This window comes from Diabrotica undecimpunctata, chromosome 9 (assembly GCF_040954645.1).
Source record: "Diabrotica undecimpunctata isolate CICGRU chromosome 9, icDiaUnde3, whole genome shotgun sequence".
In the NCBI taxonomy this organism is placed as follows: domain Eukaryota; kingdom Metazoa; phylum Arthropoda; class Insecta; order Coleoptera; family Chrysomelidae; genus Diabrotica; species Diabrotica undecimpunctata.
The window spans coordinates 76,107,041-76,131,298 of NC_092811.1; the positions used below are offsets into that span (position 1 = coordinate 76,107,041).

General features: G+C 32.9%; 2 protein-coding genes across 3 annotated transcripts in view; both read left to right on the top strand.

Annotated features, from left to right (window-relative positions):
* The window catches only part of LOC140450155 (sensory neuron membrane protein 2-like), a 383,672-nt gene that overhangs the window by 34,112 nt on the left and 325,302 nt on the right, over positions 1–24,258 (top strand). The window lies entirely within an intron of this gene.
* On the top strand, positions 7,202–7,660 carry LOC140451165 (uncharacterized). Its single transcript, XM_072544898.1, has one exon. It carries the CDS (start codon positions 7,202–7,204, stop codon positions 7,658–7,660), a length of 459 nt encoding a protein of 152 aa, XP_072400999.1.

The window sequence follows — 24,258 nt, forward strand, 5'->3', positions numbered from 1 at the left end:
GACAGTTCTTGCAATATAGAACACGATACTGGTACGTCTCGAGTGAGGGGAGTAGGCAGATTGAGACCCCGAACTCGAACCGAACCGTATCCCTCTTGATAATGGCTCCAAAATGGGTGCCGAAACGTCGAGTTTTAAATTCTCAACGCGGTTCTTCCCGAGAACTCAGTAATTTTCATTTATCTGACCGCGGAAACTTATCCGAACATATATATATATATATATATATATATATATATATATATATATATATATATATATATATATATATATATATATATATATATATATATATATATATATATATATATATATATATATATATATATAATGGCTATACACCCCAGTGTGGGGTTAAACCGCAAATGCTTTCTAGATCCGATTTCTTAAGTGGACCAGTCTTTTTTGTTTATCTTATCTTCTTGACAATATCTCTCCATTTTTTCCTGTCTCTAGTTCTTCCTCTCCATTCTCTGACTCCTGCCCTTTGGAGGTCTTCTTCAACTTCTTGCAGCCACTTTGATCTCGGTCTTCCCCTTCTCTTTTTTCCTCCTGGATTCCATTCCATCATTGCGTATGTCACTGCCTCATCGCCTGCTCGCCAAATGTGACCTAACCATCTAACTCTGCATTGCTTTATTTTAGTTACGATGTCTTCCTTAAGTTCTTCCTTAATTTCTGCATTTGTTCTGCTCTATATTCATTTTGCTCTGTTCTGATTGGTCCTAGTATGGTTCTCATACTCCTACCCCATAGGGCTTTTAAATAAACTCATTTTCGGTTCTCCTGTTCCTTCGCAATTTTCTGACAACCAAAATTTTCATAGTAGTGAGGTCCGACTGTAAAGAAATATTTTGCCTACCACATAGGGTATAATTATAGAGGTTTGAAAATTGGAACAGAAGTTACTGGGGTGGAGGTATCACAAGCAAAATAAACGATACTGTGCGAACGGCACTCAGGGCTTATTTGGAGAGCTGAGTCGTAGATAAGTGAATGGCAAGGGGTCGGATTGGGGCAACTACAAAATGAAACAAATGGATACTTACATAAATCTCCTAGACAAATTGGTTACAAAAACAACAAGAAAAACCTCTAGCAATTTAAAATGGACGCCGCTTCGAGGGATCTTAGTCTTGCTGGATAAAGAAAAAAAGGCTCTTCCTTCCTAAAATAAGAAACACAAAAAGGGGTTATGAGACTTTTCTAAAATAAATATTAATCAAATTGGTTAGAGAAATAAATTAAACATTTATTGTTGTCTCTCTATAAACAGTTACTAAAATATAGATGGCACAAAAAATACTATATTAATAGTTACAAAAATTTATACCAAAAATAACAAAGAAAACTTACATGTCATCCGTTTACAAACTTTGTTTTACAAGTGGGAGTTGCTACAAAATTTACAAAAATAGTTACGGGACTATATGTTACTGGACTATAAACATGTGGCAGAAATAATTTATTAAAAATAAAGAAATATCTTTAAAATGAAACTACATATTCATAAAGAGGTTAACCATTTTTAAAAAACCTACAAACCAATGTCAAAAATTATAAAACTAGCTGTCATAAGATTTACAATATTAATTATCAAAATTTAAATTGTTATGAAAGCAATTTTTACTTCAAGAGTTCAAACAAAAAAGTTACCTGGATTGCACTAAAGTTCTTTAGATGATTTCTGGGGTCGGAAACTGGACCTACTAAAATTTCTGGGGTAGAACTGGGTTTAAACTCTCTGCCACACGAGCAAAAGGACTGCTTCTATGGTCTGAAACGACGACCACGAACAAATAGAGTGAGGTTGAAATGGACGGCACTGGATTAGACTTCAGACTGGGCTTCTTAAAAACTCAACAATGGAACATGTTGTTATTCTTCAAATTTGTTGTACCGCCGTATTACAAATATCTCATATGAGAGACAGCTTGCAAACAATCAAAACAGTGATTAGACCTATCAGAGTTGACACATTACTTTGGGTGTACATCACTTATTCTTCGACAAATTTGCCGGTTTTTCGTAAAACTACATAACAACTGTTCCCTTTGACCAAATATTTCAACCTGCCTTGAGTTCACTCGTCCCTCGATATCGACCGGGTCAGTTTTGCTTCTCCCTTTTCAAATCTAACCTGTTTTCGCAACCGGAATAACCCAAAATTCTCGTTAAACATACCACAAAACGACCTTGAATCAAACTACTTTTCAAATTGTAGAAATAACACGTACAAATTAATAGAACCATATTTTGGAATTTTTCTTCCTTTACCCCACAATGTAAACAAAATTGGGGAATATTTAATACTTGGCCCAGGGAAAATTTTATACTACACGACAATTGACATTGACACACAATACATCAGTAATACCATCTAAAATAACGTATGGTTCCTTACCCTACATTCCAGTTCTGACACCTAAGCTAATGAACATTTTCAAAAATATTAATGGCTTAACAATTACAACTAAGAATGTGAAAACGGTATCGACGTTATACACAAAAACAAAAGATCCTTTCACAATACAGTATTTATCGAATGTTGTTTATTCTATACCGTGTGCCAATTGCAATAACGTAAACATCTGAGAATCATCTCTTTATTTCCACAGTAGGGTGATCTCGCACCGTAGTGACATAAAAATCAATAAAATAAATGCATGTGCACTCACAGAACATGCAATAACTCTGAAACATAAGTTTAATTTCGAAGATTTCTGTATTTTGACAAAAGAAAAAAACATGCAAAACGTGTTCTCTTGGAAATGTGTTTCATAAAATCTAGTACATATTGCATAAATAAAAATTATGACATAGATAAATTAAGCAACATTTATTGTTATTTACTGGAAAAACATCAAAAATAAAATAAATGTTTACCTCTACATATACGCGTCACAATATACTTGTATGAATAACTGGTTGAATACCCTCAAGACAGGTTTATTAATTAAAAATTAAAACTACCCAATATGGGCCTCTTAGTTCTTAAAAATAAATACATTATTAAGAACACCTAATTACATTTTAAACATATTATTTTTTCTTGCTGTTCTCTATGTATCAGATTTAAAACAAACCATCAAAAGATGTCATGAAATAAACTAAGTTTTACTATCCTTACCAAAAATTTTTAGAATGTATTTTGTCCATTATTATATGTGTTATTAATGTTGAGTGTCAAATTTTATTGTAAATAATCTCAACGACTAGTAAGTTACACTAATAAATTGTGACATTTTGTAAATATTTACACATTTTTTTATCTATATTACAGTGTCTTGAAAAAGGAATAAAACAATTGCGAAAGCTAGACAAAAGTCAAGAGTGTTTCTCTAACATCTCGGCCAACCTTCTGACTGCAGCCCCAATAAACTTGTTGTTTTGTATATACAGGGTGGTCTTTAAGTAATTGTACAAACAGAAATCGTAGATTCTGCACATTAAAATATTACGATTTAACATAACTTGCTTTAATAAAATTTTGATATTAAGACAGATACAGGGGGTTAAAGTGGAAATTTAAAATTTTATTTTTCGCTATAACTTTTACGTTTGTAAATATTTTTGGACACAAATTTAAAATTGGATGCTATTTATTAGGATAAATTATAATTTTATACATACTTTAATGTAACTGATAGAGGGCGCCACATATGCTACATGCGTGGCATAGATTTGTGCTTAACTTTTTTGCTCTTTAAGTTAGCTCTATTTGTGTTAAAAAATATTAAAGATACATTATTTTTACAAAGAAAAGGTATACTTGTTAGTAACCTCAAAATTTACCCATTTTCGAGATAATCGCATGTTATAAGTCAGCTGCATAATAATTCTTAGTTGTGATATTTGACGTTGGCCGTCATAGTGCTTATAATTTCCCTTTTCTACCGCTTCTTAGGTTTCTATACCTACTGGCGTTGTATTACTTTTTCCCTATTGTAAAATGCTGAAAACCCAAAATATGTGGTTTATGTAAAATGGTACACCACCACATTCAAGAGAGAAGGCAGTGAGAACATACTTAAATGTAACTTTTCTGAACGTTGGATTGGTCGTTGCAGTCGATGCAATCTCACCACATTCCTTGGCAATGTGGTGAGATATTGATATAATTATTTAATTTATAAAAAATCCCAAAAGAATACTAATTATTCATTACGAAAATTTTTTACCCATTTTTATTACGACAATTATAAACCAAAGCACAGGTATTGAATAACACATGTGTGTCTTGTTTCATAATACTTTTGCTACAAATTTAACCTTAAAGACTCAGCATTTTTACAAAAACATCATCATTGGGCTTATAACCGATATTATTATAAATATAGTAAACACACAGGCAGTTTTGTTCAGCATAATATTAATTCGTTAGTTAATCATAATAGTTCATTTGATAGTTACTCGTAAGCTGTAACGTAATCATATAAATAAGAAATGTCATCGATAGGTTATTCCGTGTGTATATAAGTAACCAATGAATGAGATACATCACAGTTTAATACATTATTTAACCTCTGTGACAAATAAGACGTAGTTCCATAATATACCATAAAATTTGGATATGGATCCAAAAGAATATATTCATCCATTATATATTATAGCCACCACGTAGCCCAGAATTTAATCCGCTTGATTTTGGTGTATGGAGCGTATTATAATAACGAGTCCATAAGAATCCCATAAACATTCGCTACCAACTATGGGAAGCAGTTTCTTTAAAATCAATGATGCTATTTAATATGAGACGATCTTTTATGGAATATATTGACAAATGAATTAAAGAAAATGGTGGACATATCGAACACTTACTTTGACAAAAAGTTATGTTATTTAGTTTGACTATTTCTTAATTGATTATGACTTTAATTTAACATAAAACGTAAAATATTTTATCTAAAATCCTATTATTCTGTTTTTGTCAAATTCTATTATTAATTATCCTGCTGATATATTTATTTTATTTATTATTTCGTTAACTATTAACTTTAGTTAAAGATATTTTATACCAAAATTTAGATTTATTAATGTTTTTGTCTATTTTTCCTTCGTTGCTTGGAGTAATTGCCTTAAATCAGAATTATGCAGCTGATTTGTAAAATGCGATTATCTCGAAAACTGTTGAATTTTTAAACAGGAAAGTTATTAACAGGAATACCTTTTTTTTGTTAAAATAATGTATCTTTAATATTTTGTATCACAAATACAGATAACTCAAAGAGCAAAGTAGTTAAGTGCAAATTTATGCCACATTATGTGGCGTATGTGGCGCCCTCCAACAGCAACATCAAAGTGTGCATCAAATTATAATTTCTCATATTTAAAAGTACCCAGATGTAAATTTTTATGCATAAATGTTTACAAACATCAAAGTTATAGCGAAAAATAAAATTTTAAATTTGCATTTTAACACCCTGTATCTTTCTTAATATCAACATTTTATTATAATAAAGCAATTTGGCTTAAATCGTAATACTTTAAGGTGTAGAATCTACTGTTTCTTTTTGTACAATTACTTAAGGACCACCATGTATGTATACATATATACATATATATATATATATATATATATATATATATATATATATATATATATATATATATATATATATATATATATGTATATATATTTAATAGTTAAATAGCAGAGGTTTGATAGGTCAATAATTGGCAAATGAAAGTCGTCAACTACTTCTTTGATTTATTTGAATACGTTTCGCTTTTATTTTTAAAAGCATTATCAGTTCACTATAAATAGAAAAGATCTTAGAATATAAGCAAATAAGTAAACAACGAACATGGTTCATACTTACAAAAACAATTTGTAGGTTTTTCTAGATCTTATAAAAACTCTAATATAACTTAACATTAAAACTTACTAACTAAACGAAAAAAATGAAACAAAAAACACAAGAAAAACTGTAAAAGAGCACTATTGTTCATTTAATTTTGACCTATGGCTTCATTTGAATGTTGGTTTAAGCTTTTTTAGGTTTCAAGGGTCAAACCATACAAATATTTTCGATTGTTTTCTATCCGTTGTAGGATGTCATAATTTCACATATGGCTTGTTTTCGTACATGTGTTTATTTGGAATGCAGGAAGGGATTATCGAGGGAATTATTAAACGAAAACGGACCGACCTTTTTTAAAAAAGGATTTATTTTTTCTTATAAAATTATTATAAAAAAATATAATATTATTATAAAATCATTATAAAAAAAGGAAGAAAAATAGGAATGAAGTTAATGTCTTGTAAGGATTTTTTCTTTTTTAATTATTTGTTTTGTATGATGAGAAAGTGATATATCTCGCTCAAGTTGTCGATGTCGGTTCTTCTATTTAGGACGCTGGATGTTTTAGAATTTGGCACATTTCAAGGATGGATCGCTTGTGATAATTTTGTTGTTTGCGCAGTATTTTGGTATTCGTGAAATCGATACTGTGTTTAGTTGAAATGGCATGTTGTGCAAGGGCACAAGATGGTTTAGAAATCCTAATGTCGCTTTTGTGGGACGTTAGTCGACCTTGAAGAGAGCGGCTGGTCTGGCCAATGTAGCAGGAGTTGCACTTTGCACAGGATATATGATAGACGAGATTAGTTTGTTCCAGAGGGACCAATGGAGTTTTTGTCTTCGAAAATAACTTTCTTAAGGTTCTGGTGTTTTTTAAGGCTATTTTAACAGGTAAGTTTTTAAAAAGTTTGTTAAGCTTGTTAGTGATTTATGGGAAGTACGGGAGCGAAGCATATTTTGTGGTTTGTTCAGGAGTGAGAGGGGACTTATTCTGTCTTATTTACTTATTACTTATTTACTGGGACTTATTTACTGTCTTTCCAAAATTCCTAAACCACAACTAAGCATGCGACCCATATTATCATCAATAAATACTCAGAACACGAATATAGCTTAATTTCCAACGAACATTCTTTCACAAGCATACAATTATAATAATGACTTTAACATAACAGATTCTTTTCAGTTCAGTGAATTTATTAATAATTATCAACTACCCAGAGGCTTTGTCTTAGTAAGTTTTGACGTAGTATCCTTGTTCACAAATCTTCCACTTTCCAGTGTAGTAACTTCTCTCCGTAACCATTGGAATCAAATCCGACCCCACAGTCCGATATCTTGGGAAACTTTTTGCGAATTATTAGATTTGATTTTTGACACCAATAGTTTAATTTTCAATGACAAATATTATCTTTGGAACTCCTATGGGATCCACGATTTCTCCTATTCTAGTCAACTTTGTACTAGACGATCTTATTAATGAGAGTATCAAGAAGTTAGAATTCCAGGTTCGCTTTGTAAAACGGTACGTCGACGATCTGATTTTAGCAACCCCGTCGGACAAGACGGTGGCCACCTTATCAGTTTTTAACTGCTTTGATCCTCACCTACAATTTACATGTGAAATTGAGGTTGATAACAGTATCCCGTTTTTAGATATTGGAATTATTCGCACATCGGATAACAGATTAGTCACTACCTGGTACAAAAAAGAAATGGCTAGTAACCGTTTCTTAAATTACCATTCGACACATCCAATTCGATATAAACTCAACCTGGTACAAGCCCTCAGCCTTAGAGTACACATGTTGACACACCCGCTTTACAAAGAAGAATCTCTCGATCTACTAAAGTAAATTCTCATAGATAACTACTATCCGGCATCCATCATCAATAAAGTTCTATATTTCAAAAGCTATTTCCATTTCTAACAAAATCTATCTAGCGTCCATTTTTAACAAAATAACCGATTAATAAGTCCTTTCTCACTCCTGAACAAACCACAAAATATGCTTCGCTCCCGTACTTTCCACAAATCACTAACAAGCTTAACAAACTTTTAAAAACTTACCTATTAAAATAGACTTAAAAAACACCAGAACCTTAGGAAAGTTATTTTCGAAGACAAAAACTCCATTGGTCCCTCTAGAACAAACTAAAGTCGTCTATCATATATCCTGTGCAAAGTGCAACTCCTGCTACATTGCCCAGACCAGCCGCTCTCTTCAAGGTCGACTAACGTCCCACAAAAGCGACATTAGGATTTCTAAACCATCTTGTGCCCTTGCACAACATGCCATTTCAACTAAACACAGTATCGATTTCACGAATACCAAAATACTGTGCAAACAACAAAATTATCACAAGCGATCCATCCTTGAAATGTGCCAAATTCTAAAACATCCAGCGTCCTAAATAGAAGAACCTAAATTAAAGAACCGACATCGACAACTTGAGCCAGATATATCACTCTCTCATCATACAAAACAAATAATTAAAAAAAAATACCCTTACAAGACATTAATTTCATTCCTATTTTCTTCCTTTTTTTTATAAAGAAAAAATTAATCATTTCTTAAAAAAGGTCGGTCCCTTTTCGTTTACGAATTCCCTCGATAATCGTACCTCCCAGCATTTCAAATAAACACATGTACGAAAACAAGCCACATGTGAAATTATGACATCCTACAACGGATAGAAAACAATCGAAAAGATAAGTGTGGTTTGACCCTTGAAACCTGAAAGAGCTTAAACCAACATTCAAATGAAGCCATCGGTCAAAATTAAATGAACAATAGTGCTCTTTTACAGTTTTTCTCGTGTATTTTGTTTAATTTTTTTCATTTAGTTAGTAAGTTTTAATTTTAAGTTATCGTAGAGTTTTTATAATGTCTAGAAAAACCTACAATTTGTTTTTGTAAGTATGAACCCTGGTGGTTGTGGTTGATGGATGATGCTTTTAAAAATAAAAGCGAAACGTAATAAAATAAATCAATGAAGTAGTTGAGGACTTTCAGTTGCCAATTATTGACAGATCCAGCCTCTGCTATTCAACTCTTGAGTATATTTTAAATTTAATCAACGGTCTCATCTTTTGATATATATATATATATATATATATATATATATATATATATATATATATATATATATATATATATATATTATTGTGATATTTCAAGTCTTGGTGCGCCAAGCAATAATTAGCTAATTAATTTTTTTTGATTAATTAAAATTATTTAAATGATATGATTATGACTCTATCACAATTTTTAATTCTTTTATCTCAGGGTTAAATTCGTGCTTCAATATCTATGCTATTACATGTGAAAGGTAAGGTCCAAAGAATATCGGAATAATAAAAAACACATATGATCTAACACTATATATTGAAATAAAAATAATGAAATAATTCACACTCAAAAGTTTTCAATAAACAAATCTCATATAATGATTCTCAAAATTTTGTTCTACTTACGTGAACAATCAAAATTAATGGTACAAACAATATTAATTGAAATCTCAAAATCCAAACTATTCTAACTCTCCTAATCAAAATATTTATATCCTTTCTAAATTAAGTGTAAAAATTGTGTTATCAATAAAAGAAAAAAAAAACTGCAGAAAACAAAAATATCTCTCTCTGATGATGAGTGGTCCAAATCCTTGTTCCTTGTAGACTATATTATCTCCTCTCAACCGCTCCCTATGTAAGCAGCAATCTTACAACAGATTGTTGCAAGTATATCGTCCTTAATGATCTCCTTCAAAAGCACAAATCATTTAAATTATGATAGCCTTTCCCCTCTCGATAAACTGAATCTCTCGTTGGCCCGAGTGAAAAATGACTCTTGGAATATCTTCTCTTTACGATAAACTGAATCTCTCGTTGGCCTGAACAGTGACTCTTGGAATATAAGTAGAAAAATATGACTTACAATATTTTGCTGCTTCAGCTGCTGTCAGATACACTAACTCCACAAAAACTCACTAACATTCAACACTACTGCTTGCTACTTCTCGGGAACCGCCAGAGAACAATCACTGTTCGTCTTACAGACTTGAAAAACCAACTGCTTATCTTTTCTCTCTCCTAAATCTAGCTAAACTTTCCTTCCTACATACCTATCCCACCTTTTTCAATCTCCGCCAATCAAAACTCGTCACAATTCCCCCATTTTTTCATTTCGATAACAAACAAATTTTTACCTATAATTATAAAATTTCCTAAAACTTATTTACAAATAATATTTTTCTATAATTCTTAAAAACTAACAAAAACCTCTTTCTAAAATCTCTTCTATTGTCTCTAATCACTGCATTCATGTTTTTGGAAAAATCCGGTTCAATTGTCTTTGGATTTCACTTAAAATTATGCGGGTCACTCAAGTATAACAAAGAAATAATTTATGTATAGCTTATATTTTGTTTAGTACAGGTAATCCAAGAAATTAATAACTTTCCTTCTTAATGTTTGTTGGTTGTTATCTTACTTATCTGAATTATTTTAATGTTTTTGAACTTTGAAATATTTTAATCAACCCAATATTTTTCTCGATTTTGCATATCATAACAAATCCCCGCCATTTGATCTGCCGAAAACTCTTTGTTAAATTTTAAAATGACAAAAGTTTTCCAGAATCAAATTATTTCACTATGTTATTAAAATCTATTCATGATATTGATAGATGTCGTGAATGTTAAAAATACCCCGTATATTTCCTGTCTCTATGTGCGCTAATTCATAACTATTTACCCCATTTTCCGTATTGACCCTATATGGACCTTCAAATATCGGCATCAATTTAGCACAAATACCATTTTGTAAATTCGACACCCTCAGTGCCTTCACTAAGACTTTATCTCCTTTCTGGAATTTGATCGGCCTTCTTCTTCGGGTTCTCTCTTGTCTTTGGAGATATTTCTCTCCACTTCGTCTCAATCTTCTTTGAACCAACTCGATCACTTCTTCGTATTGTCTGGGGGCGGTGTCTTCCCACGGTCTTGTAGGCATTGTTCCTTTCATTATATACAAAGGCGTCTCTTTGGTAACCGTATTTGGAGCACAATTCAAATAGGTCTCGATCTCAAACACTTTTCTGTCCCAATGTCGATGATGTTCTTCCGCGGCAATTCGTAGAAATTTTGTGACTTCTTGTATAAAACGCTCCGATGGGTTGCTCTGTGGATGACGGATGCTTATAAATTTTGTATCGATGCCCCTCTCTCTTAATTCCCTTTTAAAATGTTCGTTCCTAAAATATGTCGCATTGTCCAATAAAATATTGTCTGGTCTTCCCACTGTTTTTATAAAATTGTCTATCTTCCTAAGTATTTCAATTCCTTTTGTGGTTCTGCATGCGTACAATTTAACATATTTTGAGAAAAGATCCACCATAACTAATATGTGTTTATTCCTTTGAGTTGTTGGTATCAAATCGCTCAACATATCAATAGCAACAATATCCAGTTTCTTCCGAGCTACGACGTTTTTTGTGACGTTTTCATTTTTAAAGTTCCTACTTTTACACTTTTGGCATGTCACACAATTTCGAGTCACCTCTTTGGCTATTGTATAGTCCTGTCGACAAATGTAGTTCTCCCTGAACATAAGCCACACCTTTCTACTTCCAATATGTCCGTTGTCACAGTGTAACTTTAAAAAAACTTCTTTTGCCATTTGCTCCGTGATTACATAGAGTTCTTTACCATCGACCCTCTTAAAATATAGGTTATTTTCTTGTTCAGCCCTTTGCTTTTCTCTTTCATTCAATTCTTCCTGATTTTCACTGATTTTGGCCAAAGAAAATAAGCCTGCTTCTTCTCTCATTATGTTCATGCCTACGTGGAGAGTTTTGTGATCCTCTTTGCGGAATTGTTCATCTCTCGTCAACGCATCAGCCTAAATATTGTCCGTTCCTTTGATATATTTAAATTCAAAATCATATTCTTGGAGTAAAAGAATGCCCCTATGAATTCTATTATTTACCAACCTATTTTTCATTATGTGTACCAACGCTGCATGGTCCGTTTCAATGGTGAATCTTGCCCCAAGTAGGTAAAAACGTAATTTGTTTACACAAAATAACACACTGGCAAACTCTAATTCAGTAACGCTGTATTTTCTCTCATACGTTTTGGTTACACGGGAAACAAAACATATTGGCACCTCTATATCGTCTTGTATCTGTGATAACACCCCTGCAAATTTTTTTATGGAAGCATCGGTCCTGAGAATGAAAGGTTGCTCATATCTTGGGTGGTGCACTCTTACAGCTGTGGAAAACGCTCCTTTTAAATTTTTGAAAGCGATTTCTTGTTCAGTTCCCCATTTCCATCTGACATTTTTCTTAAGTAATGCTATTAGCGGTACTTCTTTTGTACTGATGCCTGGTATCAGCTTTTTGAAATAGTTTACCATTCCTAAAAATCCCCGCAAAGTTTTTAAATTGGTTGGCCTAGGGTAGTTGTTTATGACTTCGATTCTATCTTCTGCAAGACTAATCCCTTTTGTGTCTAATTTGAATCCTAAATACAATACCTCTTTTTGGAAAAACTGACACTTTTGAATATTTAATTTTAATCCGGCTTGATCAAGTTCTTCGAGAACAGTATGAATATGTCGTAGATGGCTTGTTATATAAGGTGAGAAAATTAATAAATCATCTATGTAATGTACAACAAATTCTCCATGCCTATTTAAAATTGTGTGTAATGCGCGAACCAAAGCAGCGCATGCACTTTGTAGTCCAAATGGTACTACCCTAAATCGGTACACCACTCCGTCGATAGAAAAAGCGGTATAATTTCGACACTTTTCTGTCAAAGGTATTAACCAAAAACTGTGTTTCAAATCGATTTTGGAGAAAATGTGTGATCCTGTGATTCGTCCAAAAATGGCTTCTATGTTCAAAGGCGCTTCGTATTGCGCGATTGTGTGCGAATTAATGTTTCTTGCATCTAAACATAATCGCAAATCACCATTTGATTTTTTTACGCATACTATCGGGTTGATATATGGAGAGTCACATCTTTCGATCACCTTGTCTTTGATCATATTTTCAATTTCCTGTCCGACGCTTTGCCTGTATTTATACGGGATTGGATATGTTTTCGATTTAAAATTTTTTCTAAGTTTTTAACTTTAAAAGAATGTTCATAATTTTTAGCCACTCGGCTTTCTTCATTAATAAGATCTCCATAATTTTCTAAAATCTTCTCTATTTCCTTCTCCATGTTTTCTCCACATATTATTTTTCTTTCATCCTCAGTTTGTTCACATGTGTTCACTGTCCGTATTACTTCTTCACAAAATTCTGGATTCTCGTCCATAATTGCCATTTCTTCTCGGTCCTCTTCCGTTATTTCTTCTTCTATTCTTTCTTTATCTTTAATTTCTATCTGGTATTCCGAGCACCATGTTTCGGCTCCTTCCATTTTTCTGCTTATAACTTCCTTTTTTTCCTGCTTTCTTTTCGAACTCTTCTTCTTTTTTTTTATTCTCTTTTCCTCTTCGGATTGATTTTTTTCTTGAGCTTTCGATTTATCCTCTACCGTCATATTGATTTCTTTATGTTTTTCTTGCCCATTTATCCTTTCAGAAAATTTTCTCCTATCTGTTTCCTTTTCTTCTTCTATGTTGTCTGGTTCTGCTCTGATTTCCAGTTGATTTTCCGAAAAATTGATGGTGATATGTTTTTCACTCAATTCATCAATTCCCGCTATCATATCATGATTTAGATCTTCGATCACCACACATTGCATAATATAGAATTGGTCTCCCACTCTGATCCGTACTCCTAAACCTTCGTTTACTGTCGTCAATTTTTTATTATTTGCACCCACTAAAGCAACCCTCGGAATCTTATACACAAATCTGTCCATATTTAATTCTTTTACTAGTTTTTTATTGATTAACGAAATTTCCGATCCAGAATCAATCAGAATTTTAATCGCTTTATGTTTTATAAATGCGTCTAAAAAAATTAGATTGGAATTAGAATTTTGTTTTTCGTTTCCCGCCAACTGTATAAACTCTCTCGGGTGACAAAATATACCGGAGAGTTTTTTACTTTTGTTTAGTGGATGCCTTATTGAAAATCCTGTCTGGATTCATTGAATACTTCTTCTTCCTCCTTTTCTATTGCCACATGATTCATCTCTCTTCTGTTTTGTCGTTGGAATCTCTGATTATTTCTATCGTCCCTTTGTTCGTTCGTATTCCTATTCGGAGGATTTTGTGCATCTCTATTCCTGTTGTGATTTTCATTTGTTCTATTTTGTGTATCATGCCGGTTATCGTAATTTTGTTGTCTATTGTAATTATTGTAATTTCTCGGCCTATATTCGTTTGTTGATCTGGGATGTCGGTTTCTCTGGTCATAATTTGATGAATACCTTCTTTCCGGTCCATTATATTGGTCATGTTGTCTTCTATTTCTCATTTCTTTTCTTTTCGCTTCTTTTAATTGAAGGAATTGGCACAAACTATCAATATCTTGATAGTTTCTCAAAATCACGTGATCTTCAAACGTTTCCTCAAAATGTCTGCTGATCATTTCTACCAGCTGTTCGGTAGAATATTTGTATTCTAGATATGTTGAATTGTTATATATCTGCAAAGCATATCTTTCTTCAGATATTCCCATTTTTTCGTGATATTTTCCATTCTGTAGCTCTTGGTTGATTTCTCTCTGTTTATTTTTCCCCCAGAAATAGTTGAGAAATTTATTTTCAAAATCTGTCCAATTTTCAAACTCATTTTCCTTGCTTTCATACCATAACGCTGCTCCTTCTTTCAAATGGTTTCTAATTGTTTCTTTGCAATCGTCAAAATATCTAGTATGTTGTAATTTGGTTTTCAAATTTTTAACAAACGGTACTGGGTGTGTTTTCCGAATATCCCCGCCAAATTGTATTTTCGCCTCGCTTGTTCCATGGATGATAACTTCTCTCCTGTCTCCCGTCTCTCGTTGTTTTCTGATATCCTCAATTTGTTTTTCTATTTCTTTCTTGTCTTCTTTCATTACATTTTCAAGTTTGCTTTCTAATTCCTCCAAATTATCTTTAATTCTCATTTCTTGTTCTTTCATATCATTTTTAATTTCATTAATCTCTTCTATTTGTTGTATCAGTTCTTTCTTTATCCCCTCAACACATCCTCTAATTTCCTGTTCATAGTTTTCCAGACGCTGCTCTATATTGCTCATTGTTTGTTTTGTTTCCCGTTGGTTTTCTTCCATTTTTAGTGATGTTTCTTGTTGATTTCTATCCATTTTATCCATTTTTTGTGACTGGAGTTGCATTAGTTGTAATATTTTATCTATTCCTGATGGTTCTTTTCTCTCCTCAACTATTGTAACATTTCCTTCATTATCCGATCCTTCTTCCAAAATTGTTTTATCTTCTCTGTTATCCTCCTTCCTTTCCTGCATTTTGCTTTGACTCCTTGTGGTCGACATGTTGTTTCTTTTCGTTACTGTTTTTGTCCCCGCCAAATGTGAAATTTTACAACACTCTATATGTTTCAGAACCCGACAATATTTCTCCCCAAATGTATTAAATTTTCACGACAAATATCAAATATGCAATCAGTAAAATTCAAATAATTCAAAATAAATATCAAATGTACGATTGGTAAAGAAAATAAAATCAAATAATTCAATAGCAGTAAATATCCGCTAACTACGATCAATCAATAAATCAAATTTATATTCCCTGGAAAAATTGTCAAAATACTTTCAAATTCAAATTCCCTCAATGTTATATGTTTTTATCTCTGGATCACCTGTACTTATTCCAGATCTCTTTCCCTTCCTTCAAATGTAAAGCTGCGATATTTTCAAGCCCCACGTTTTGGAAGCCAGTTATTGTGATATTTCAAGTCTTGGTGCGCCAAGCAATAATTAGCTAATTAATTTTTTTTGATTAATTAAAATTATTTAAATGATATGATTATGACTCTATCACAATTTTTAATTCTTTTATCTCAGGGTTAAATTCGTGCTTCAATATCTATGCTATTACATGTGAAAGGTAAGGTCCAAAGAATATCGGAATAATAAAAAACACATATGATCTAGCACTATATATTGAAATAAAAATAATGAAATAATTCACACTCAAAGGTTTTCAATAAACAAATCTCATATAATGATTCTCAAAATTCTGTTCTACTTACACAACAATCAAAATCAAAACAATCAAAATTAATGGTACAAACAATATTAATTGAAATCTCAAAATCCAAACTATTCTAACTCTCCTAATCAAAATATTTATATCCTTTCTAAATTAAGTGTAAAAATTGTGTTATCAATAAAAGAAAAAAAAACTGCAGAAAACAAAAATATCTCTCTCTCTGATGATGAGTGGTCCAAATCCTTGTTCCTTGTAGACTATATTATCTCCTCTCAACCGCTCCCTATGTAAGCAGCAATCTTACAACAGATTGTTGCAAGTATATCGTCCTTAATGATCTCCTTCAAAAGCACAAATCATTTAAATTATGATAGCCTTTCTCCTCTCGATAAACTGAATCTCTCGTTGGCCCGAGTGAAAAATGACTCTTGGAATATCTTCTCTTTACGATAAACTGAATCTCTCGTTGGCCTGAACAGTGACTCTTGGAATATAAGTAGAAAAATATGACTTACAATATTTTGCTGCTTCAGCTTCTGTCAGATACACTAACTCCACAAAAACTCACTAACATTTAACACTACTGCTTGCTACTTCTCGGGAACCGCCAGAGAACAATCACTGTTCGTCTTACAGACTTGGAAAACCAACTGCTTATCTTTTCTCTCTCCTAAATCTAGCTAAACTTTCCTTCCTACATACCTATCCCACCTTTTTCAATCTCCGCCAATCAAAACTCGTCACAATTCCCCCATTTTTTCATTTCGATAACAAACAAATTTTTACCTATAATTATAAAATTTCCTAAAACTTATTTACAAATAATATTTTTCTATAATTCTTAAAAACTAACAAAAACCTCTTTCTAAAATCTCTTCTATTGTCTCTAATCACTGCATTCATGTTTTTGGAAAAACCCGGTTCAATTGTCTTTGGATTTCACTTAAAATTATGCGGGTCACTCAAGTATAACAAAGAAATAATTTATGTATAGCTTATATTTTGTTTAGTACAGGTAATCCAAGAAATAAATAACTTTCCTTCTTCGAAATGTTTGTTGGTTGTTATCTTACTTATCTGAATTATTTTAATGTTTTTGAACTTTGAAATATTTTAATCAACCCAATATTTTTCTCGATTTTGCATATCATAACAATATATATATATATATATATATATATATATATATATATATATATATATATATATATATATATATATATATATATATATATATATATATATATATATATTAAACTCTTAAATATTGGGGAAATCTGCAATTTCTCCAATATTTAAGAGTTTACTATTTAACTTATCTCCAAAGATTAAATTTCTTTTCTCTCTCTCTCTCTGTCTCTATATATATATATATATATATATATATATATATATATATATATATATATATATATATATATATATATATATATATATGTATATATAAAGTGCGTGCATAACGTAACGCATGAATTTATAATTTACTATTTAACCATCTTCAAAATCACCTTAGTATGATGACGTCATTACAATTTTTTTTACATGGAACCCCCAATTTTTTTTTCAATTTATAGATTTCCTCTGAGCTGATTTTAAAAATGTAAAACACGTTGCATTAAATTGATATGAAAGTCGTCTTCCGCCAAGTCATGGATAAGACGTACTTTATAAGGATGGTATTTTAACTTTTTAAAAACATTTCGTACTGAAGACTTTCCAACACACAATTATCACAAAATCCCTAGATAATTCTCGCACTGTACAGTGTGGATTTTCTACTGCCGCCAAAATTATATCTTGTTGAATATTTTCATTAATTTTTGGCCTACCATGCTTTACTGCATCCCTCACATGGACTAATTCCTTGTATTTGCGCTCTATTTTGCTTACCGTAGATTGCGAAATAGGTTCACGATCTAAGTGCCTTTCATGAAAAAATCGGCATACTTCTTTTTGAGTCCGCATCTTATCGCCAATAACAATTATCGTTAATATTTCAATTCTAACACTTTCTATTAACTGCATTTTGTAAAAAAAGTTGCAAATAATAAATTGCGTGAATATTTTTCACGTAAACCTTTTTGTAAAGCATAAACAATACAGATTTGTACTTTAATATTTTTGACAGTTTTTAACGTCAAATAAAAAAAAAAACATTTAAAAATACTGTAAAACATTAAAAATATTTTTATGGTTTAGGGGCTTGGATTACTAATAAGAGCTGCTAGAAAGTATTATTCAGGCTCACTAATAAAAGCTGTTAGAGAAAATGTTACAAATAATGCAAGGTGTTTTTAATAGTTTATATAGTAGTTGTATAACAATATAAAATTTCATTTGCCACCCTGTACCAATTTGAAGCAACGTGTTATGCATCTTTGGAATCAGCTCAACAAGGAAAATATGCAAATTGAAAAAAAATTGGAGTTCCATTAAAAAATATGGTGATGACTTCATGGTGGTTCACCTTGTATATTGAATGATAATTTGAAAAAATATTAAATTAAAACAACATTTAAAAAATATAATGATGACGTCATCATACGAAGATGGTACGTCACCCTGCATATTAAATTATAATTTGAGAAAATAGGAAATTAAAATTAAAAATCGATCTATTTACGGAATTTCTAATAATTTTGTTTATTTTGTTAATATTGAATTTATGCGTTACTTTATGGATGCACGTGCGAATTTTTGCATTTTTATCACCCTGTACCAATTTGAATCAACGTGTTATACATTTTTGGGATCAGCTCAGCAAAGGAAATCTATAAATTGAAAAAAATAGCGGTTCCATTTAAAAAAAATTGTGATGACGTCATCATACTAAGGTGATTTACCCTGTATATTAAATTATATTTTGAAAAAAATAGTAAATTAAAATCAAAAATCGACCTGTTTCTGGAATTTCTAATACTGTTGTTTATTTAGCTAATAATGAATTTATGCGTTACTTTATGGACGCACTGTATATACACTGTGTGTCAGCCAAATGGAATAAATTAGCTAATAAATAAAAGAGTATTTGAAAAACAGTCGAACACGTCGATTAGTATTTCTATTTGCGCATTTTTTCCACAAAACCTTTTTGTACGGGGTGTATCAGATAACGGTGGCCAATTCAAACTTGATTTTTTTAAATAGAACACCCTGTTTATTAATTAAGTTTTAGATTCCTCAGATTATTTTAGACATTTTTGAATACAATGTCTCATACCTATCTTTGACTGTTTCGGAAATATTAAGTAGAATGAAAAAATTCACATTTAGAAAAGAAAATTATCTATTTGCCGAAAGTCGCTACATATTCAAAAACTTCTAAATAATACAAATCTAAACAATAATGTCAATGTAATGTTCAAAATGCTCCCCACGAACGTCTTGGCAACACCCTAACCATAAATAGAAATTTCTTCTAACGTTACTTAACATCTCAGATGTGATCGATCTAATCGCAAGCGTTATTCGTCTTCTTAAGTCAGCTAAGTCAGTAGATTTAAAATCAACAAGGAAACTAGGTTCCTGTAGCTGGCTGTATACCATGTATTACAAAAAATTTGTTAAAATGAACATGAAGACAAAACGTTTTCGGAATCCATATTCCATCATCAGTGTCTAGGTGTACATATTTTGAGCCACTAAATTTATGGGTAAAAACCCGTTAAAAGTTATTGGTTACAATTTGATTTACATTATTTAGTCTTATATATTAGGATGTTAAAGTTACTAGTGGATTAGATAACAAGGCAACGTACGACTCCACATGAAGTTGCTGGTCCTGAGACAAAGTGTCTACGAGGACTTGATGATAGCAACGAGGACTTGAGATTTTTTCAGTAGGTTTAGTTTTGTATACAATACTTTTTACATATCCCCATAAGAAAAAGTCTAATGGCGTCAAATCGGAGGATCGTGGTGGCCATTCCATCGATCCTCGCCTTCCTATCCACCGATTTGGAAATATTTAGTTAGGTACTGTTGGACATGAATTTGTTAGTGGGATGGTGCTCCATCTTGTTGAAACCATATCATGTTTACTAGAACTTGTGGGTGGTTTCCTGGATCAGGATACAAGTTGGCCAACATTTTCAATACATTATTTTGGAGCAATGCTAAATAATTGTCGCCATTCAAATTGCCATCTATGAAAAGGGATCTATGATCTAATCTTCAATAATTCCTGCCCACACGTTAACCTTCTTAGGGTATTGAGTATTGCCTTCTCTCCAGTGAGGATTTTCCGTGGACCAATAGCGGCAATTTGGCCGATTAGCATGACCGTGAAGAGTAAAGGTGCACTCATCAGAAAACAAAACATGTTCTAATTGGATCACATTTTTGTCTAACATTGGCATTATTTGTTCACAAAATATGTTCTCCTGTCAAATTCATCTTCCATGAGCTCCGAAGTGTATATAATTTTATAGGGATGCATTTTGTTTTCTTGTAATATTCGAATAACCGATGAATAGCTAATATCTAGTACTGGGGCTGCTTTTCGAACAGATGCATGTGGGTGTTCCTCAAACTCAAATATAACAGCCAATTTGGTATCCTCACTTATTGCATTGGCAGCTTCTTTTTTTACCTTCCTAACATGGCCCAGCTCGTGGAATTGCTTCTTTATTTTACTAATTGTCACTTTAGATATGTGCGGAAAATCAGGAAATGCTTCGTGAAATAAACGAGCTACTTCCATTTGCGCCCGTGTCTTATCTCCATGGCCATTCATCTGTGTAATTGTAATTTTGTGCATTTCTGTCATGGAACAATAAAACATTGGCGTTTAAAACCAAAATAAACAATGTTTTGTTTTTTTTAACATATCAATAAAAAGGAATACTTAAATAGTTTTTACTTACTTTATCATTACCAAGACCTAAATGGGCAAGAAGTATTAAGGCAGTGGTAGCGACTTTCGACAAATAAATAATTTTCTTTTCTAAATGTGAATTTTTGCATTTTACTTAATATTTCCTAAACAGTCAAAGATAGGTATAGCACATTGTATTCAAAAAATGTTTAAAATAATCTGAGGAATCTAAAAATCAATAATATACAGGGTGTTTTATTTAAAATAAGCAAGTTGGTATTGGCCACCGTTATCTGATGCACCCCGTATAAAAGTTTTTATGGAAAAAAAATACTAACCGACGTGTTCGACCGTTTATTACTAGTTAACTAGTTTATTTCATTTGGCTGGCATACAGTATTTTTATAGATATTTATAAAATAAAGTTTTATTTTGAGGTTGCAGTGATTAATAGGACAGAATAAGTAAAACTCTTTGTTCTTTTATCTAGCTTTGCAAAATTTATTTACTTTTTCAGGATATGCTAAAATATGGTTATAATTAATTTATCAGTAAGTACGACATTCGACACACCCAATCAGATACAAACTTAACCTCGTACAAGTCCTCAGCCTTAGAGTACATACGTTGACACACCCTCTTTACAAAGAAGAATCTCTCAATCTACTAAAGTTCATTCTCATAGATAACTCCTATTCCGCACCCATCATCAATAGATTTCTTTATTCTAAAAGCTATTCTAAAAGTCTATTACTGAAACACCCAACCACAAATCACGAACAAGCTTACCAAAATTTTTAATAAACTTACCTGTCAAAATAGCCTTAAAAACACCAGAACCAAAGAAAACTTATTATCGAAGACTAAAACTCCATTGGCCCCTTTAGAACAGACTAATGTTGTATATCATATACCCTGTGCAGAGGTCAACTCCTGCTACATTGGCTAGACCAGCCGCTCTCTTCAAGGTCGACTAACGTCCCACAAAAGCAACATTAGGATTTCTAAACCATATTATGCGCTTTCACAACATGCCATCTCAACTACACACAATATCGATTTCAGGAATGTCAAAATACTGTGCAAACAACAAAATTATCATAAGCGATCCTTCCTTGAAATGTGTCAAATTCTAAAACATCCAACTTCCCTAAATAAAAGAACCGATATTGATAACTTAAGCCATCATAATATCACTCTCTCATCATAAAGAACAAATAAAAACCACACGCACACACACACACACGCAGTGATCAACCCTGCCCCTAGGAACATGTGTATACCAATGTAAGAATGGGATCCACATGTCCGAAGATCACACCGGTCACACTTCGCTAGTCGAAGTGGTACCTACCTGACCCCCAGGCTTTTCCACCACCCCTCCTCATCGTGTGACTTACGTGAGGAGGCTTATGATCTGAAATTTACTTAAGATGCCCTGGATAATAGGACATCCTTGATTTTTAGTGAATGTGGTTATGCCACCTAACTGTAGGGGTAGCCACATCTAGGCTTTTCTCCCTATTTACTTTACTGACTCTATTAATTTTACTCTAGCTTTACGTCGGGACTTGAGTCCCTAAAAAAAAAGAAAAAGAGCGTGTGTTCCGACCATAGAGCCATCAGCCTGAGCTGATGACTCTATGTCCGGAAAAGAGTGTGTGCTCGGTCACTCAGCCGCCGATTTGGCAAAATAAATTTTGTTCTCCTCGCCGGCTGAGCACCCGAGAGGGGTCCGGCCACCAAGCCCATGACCTCAGTGCTCGGATTTCGTGAGTAGATCTTTCATTCGATCTGCCTTAGGGGCCTAGTCCGTGGAGCGGTATATAGAAGGCCTGACGGGCCCTTCTATATTTGCAATATTTTTAAGGTAAATTTACGTTAAACGGTTGAATGAAAAGTATGAATATATCAATATGAATTTACGTTATTTAATCAGAAAACACATTTTTTTTTGTGGACTTCCTTGTGGCTTCGGGACTATAAAATACCTGGGCAACAATTCTTTCCTTTCTTCCTTAATCCTATCTGTGTGCGTGTATTGGGGTGTGCATTCCCAAGTGTATAATGCTCTCACACACCCCGGTGTATATTGGACTTATAATTACCTAAAAACCTAAAAACCTAAAAAAGAAAAGCGTGCCCTCTCGCCAGAGTTTTTTTGGTGTGTTTTCTGATTGACTGCATTTCTTTGTTCGTTCTTCTTGCAACCATTTCATTCTTTATTTATTCGTTCGGGTTCTCCCTATATCGAGCTATCTGTTGTTTTGGTCTTCTGTGTACCGTCCTTGTGTTTTTATTGTAGTTAGTCCGTTGAAAATTTCATATCCTCTCTCGTCTAGCGTGCGTAGGATTCTTGTTTGTCCTGAGTCTCTATATACATATCTCAAGGGTACGTACCTTGGTATCTTAAGGGCATCTCTGACTATTTGATTTTGAGTGGTCTGTATCTTTTTTCTGTTTGTTTTGCAGGTGTGTCCCCACGCAGCGGATGCATATGTTAGGACTGGCAGAATAATACTATTCGCAACCCTGATTTTGGTTTTAAATCGTAGTTTACTTTTCCTTCCAATAAGTGTTGAGAGCTGACTTTTCAACGCTTTGGCTTTGCGTATTTGCTGATTGATGTGCTCAGTGAACGTTAGCTTCTTATCTAGATGTACCCCTAGGTATTTAGCCTGGTTGGTCCAGTCTACTGGGGTGTTTTCGATTGTAATTTCGCGATTTGGTACACTTCTTCTGTGACTAAACATTACAGCCTGTGTTTTGTCTGGATTTAGGCCTATTTTCCATTTTATGCACCATCTTTGGAATCTGTTTAGTACCCTTTGCAGATGATTAGCTGCATGATCCGGGTTTCTCCAGCTAACAGCTATTGCTGTGTCGTCAGCGTAAAGACTCAACAGAGAGCCTGGCTCTTTTGGCGTGTCGGCCGTATAGATGGTGTACAGGTACGGCGACAGCACCGCTCCCTGAGGCACACCCGCCTCCAGGGTCCCGACTTCGGATAGGGTTGCCCCTATTCGAACTCTGAACCTTCTGTTGGCAAGATATGACGCAAGGAGGCATGTCATCGCCTCACTGTAACCAAATTCATTCATTTTATAGATGAGTCCATGGTGCCAGACTCTGTTGAAGGCTTTGCTGACGTCCAGAAAAGCTGTAGCTGTGTGCATTTTCTCATTAAATCCTTTGGTGATGAATTCTGTAAGTCGTAGTACCTGTAATTCACAGGAGTGTTCGCTTTTGAACCCGAATTGAGCCTCTGGTATGGTTCCTAGCATTTGTGATTCTTCATTGAGTCTTTTTAGTATGACTCTTTCCGCTATCTTGCTTATAGATGATAATAAGCTGATAGGTCTGTAATTTTGCGGAAATGTGCCGTTTTTACCAGGTTTTGCAATCATTATTACGTGTGCCTCTTTCCACTTATCTGGAAATATCGTAGTTTTAGCATGTTGTTTATTATGTTAGTGATATAAACAATAGCTTTTGTTG

Bases quoted from the DNA above. Each gene is read 5' to 3' on its own strand.
- LOC140451165 (XM_072544898.1), top strand. From the start codon at position 7,202: ATGACAAATATTATCTTTGGAACTCCTATGGGATCCACGATTTCTCCT.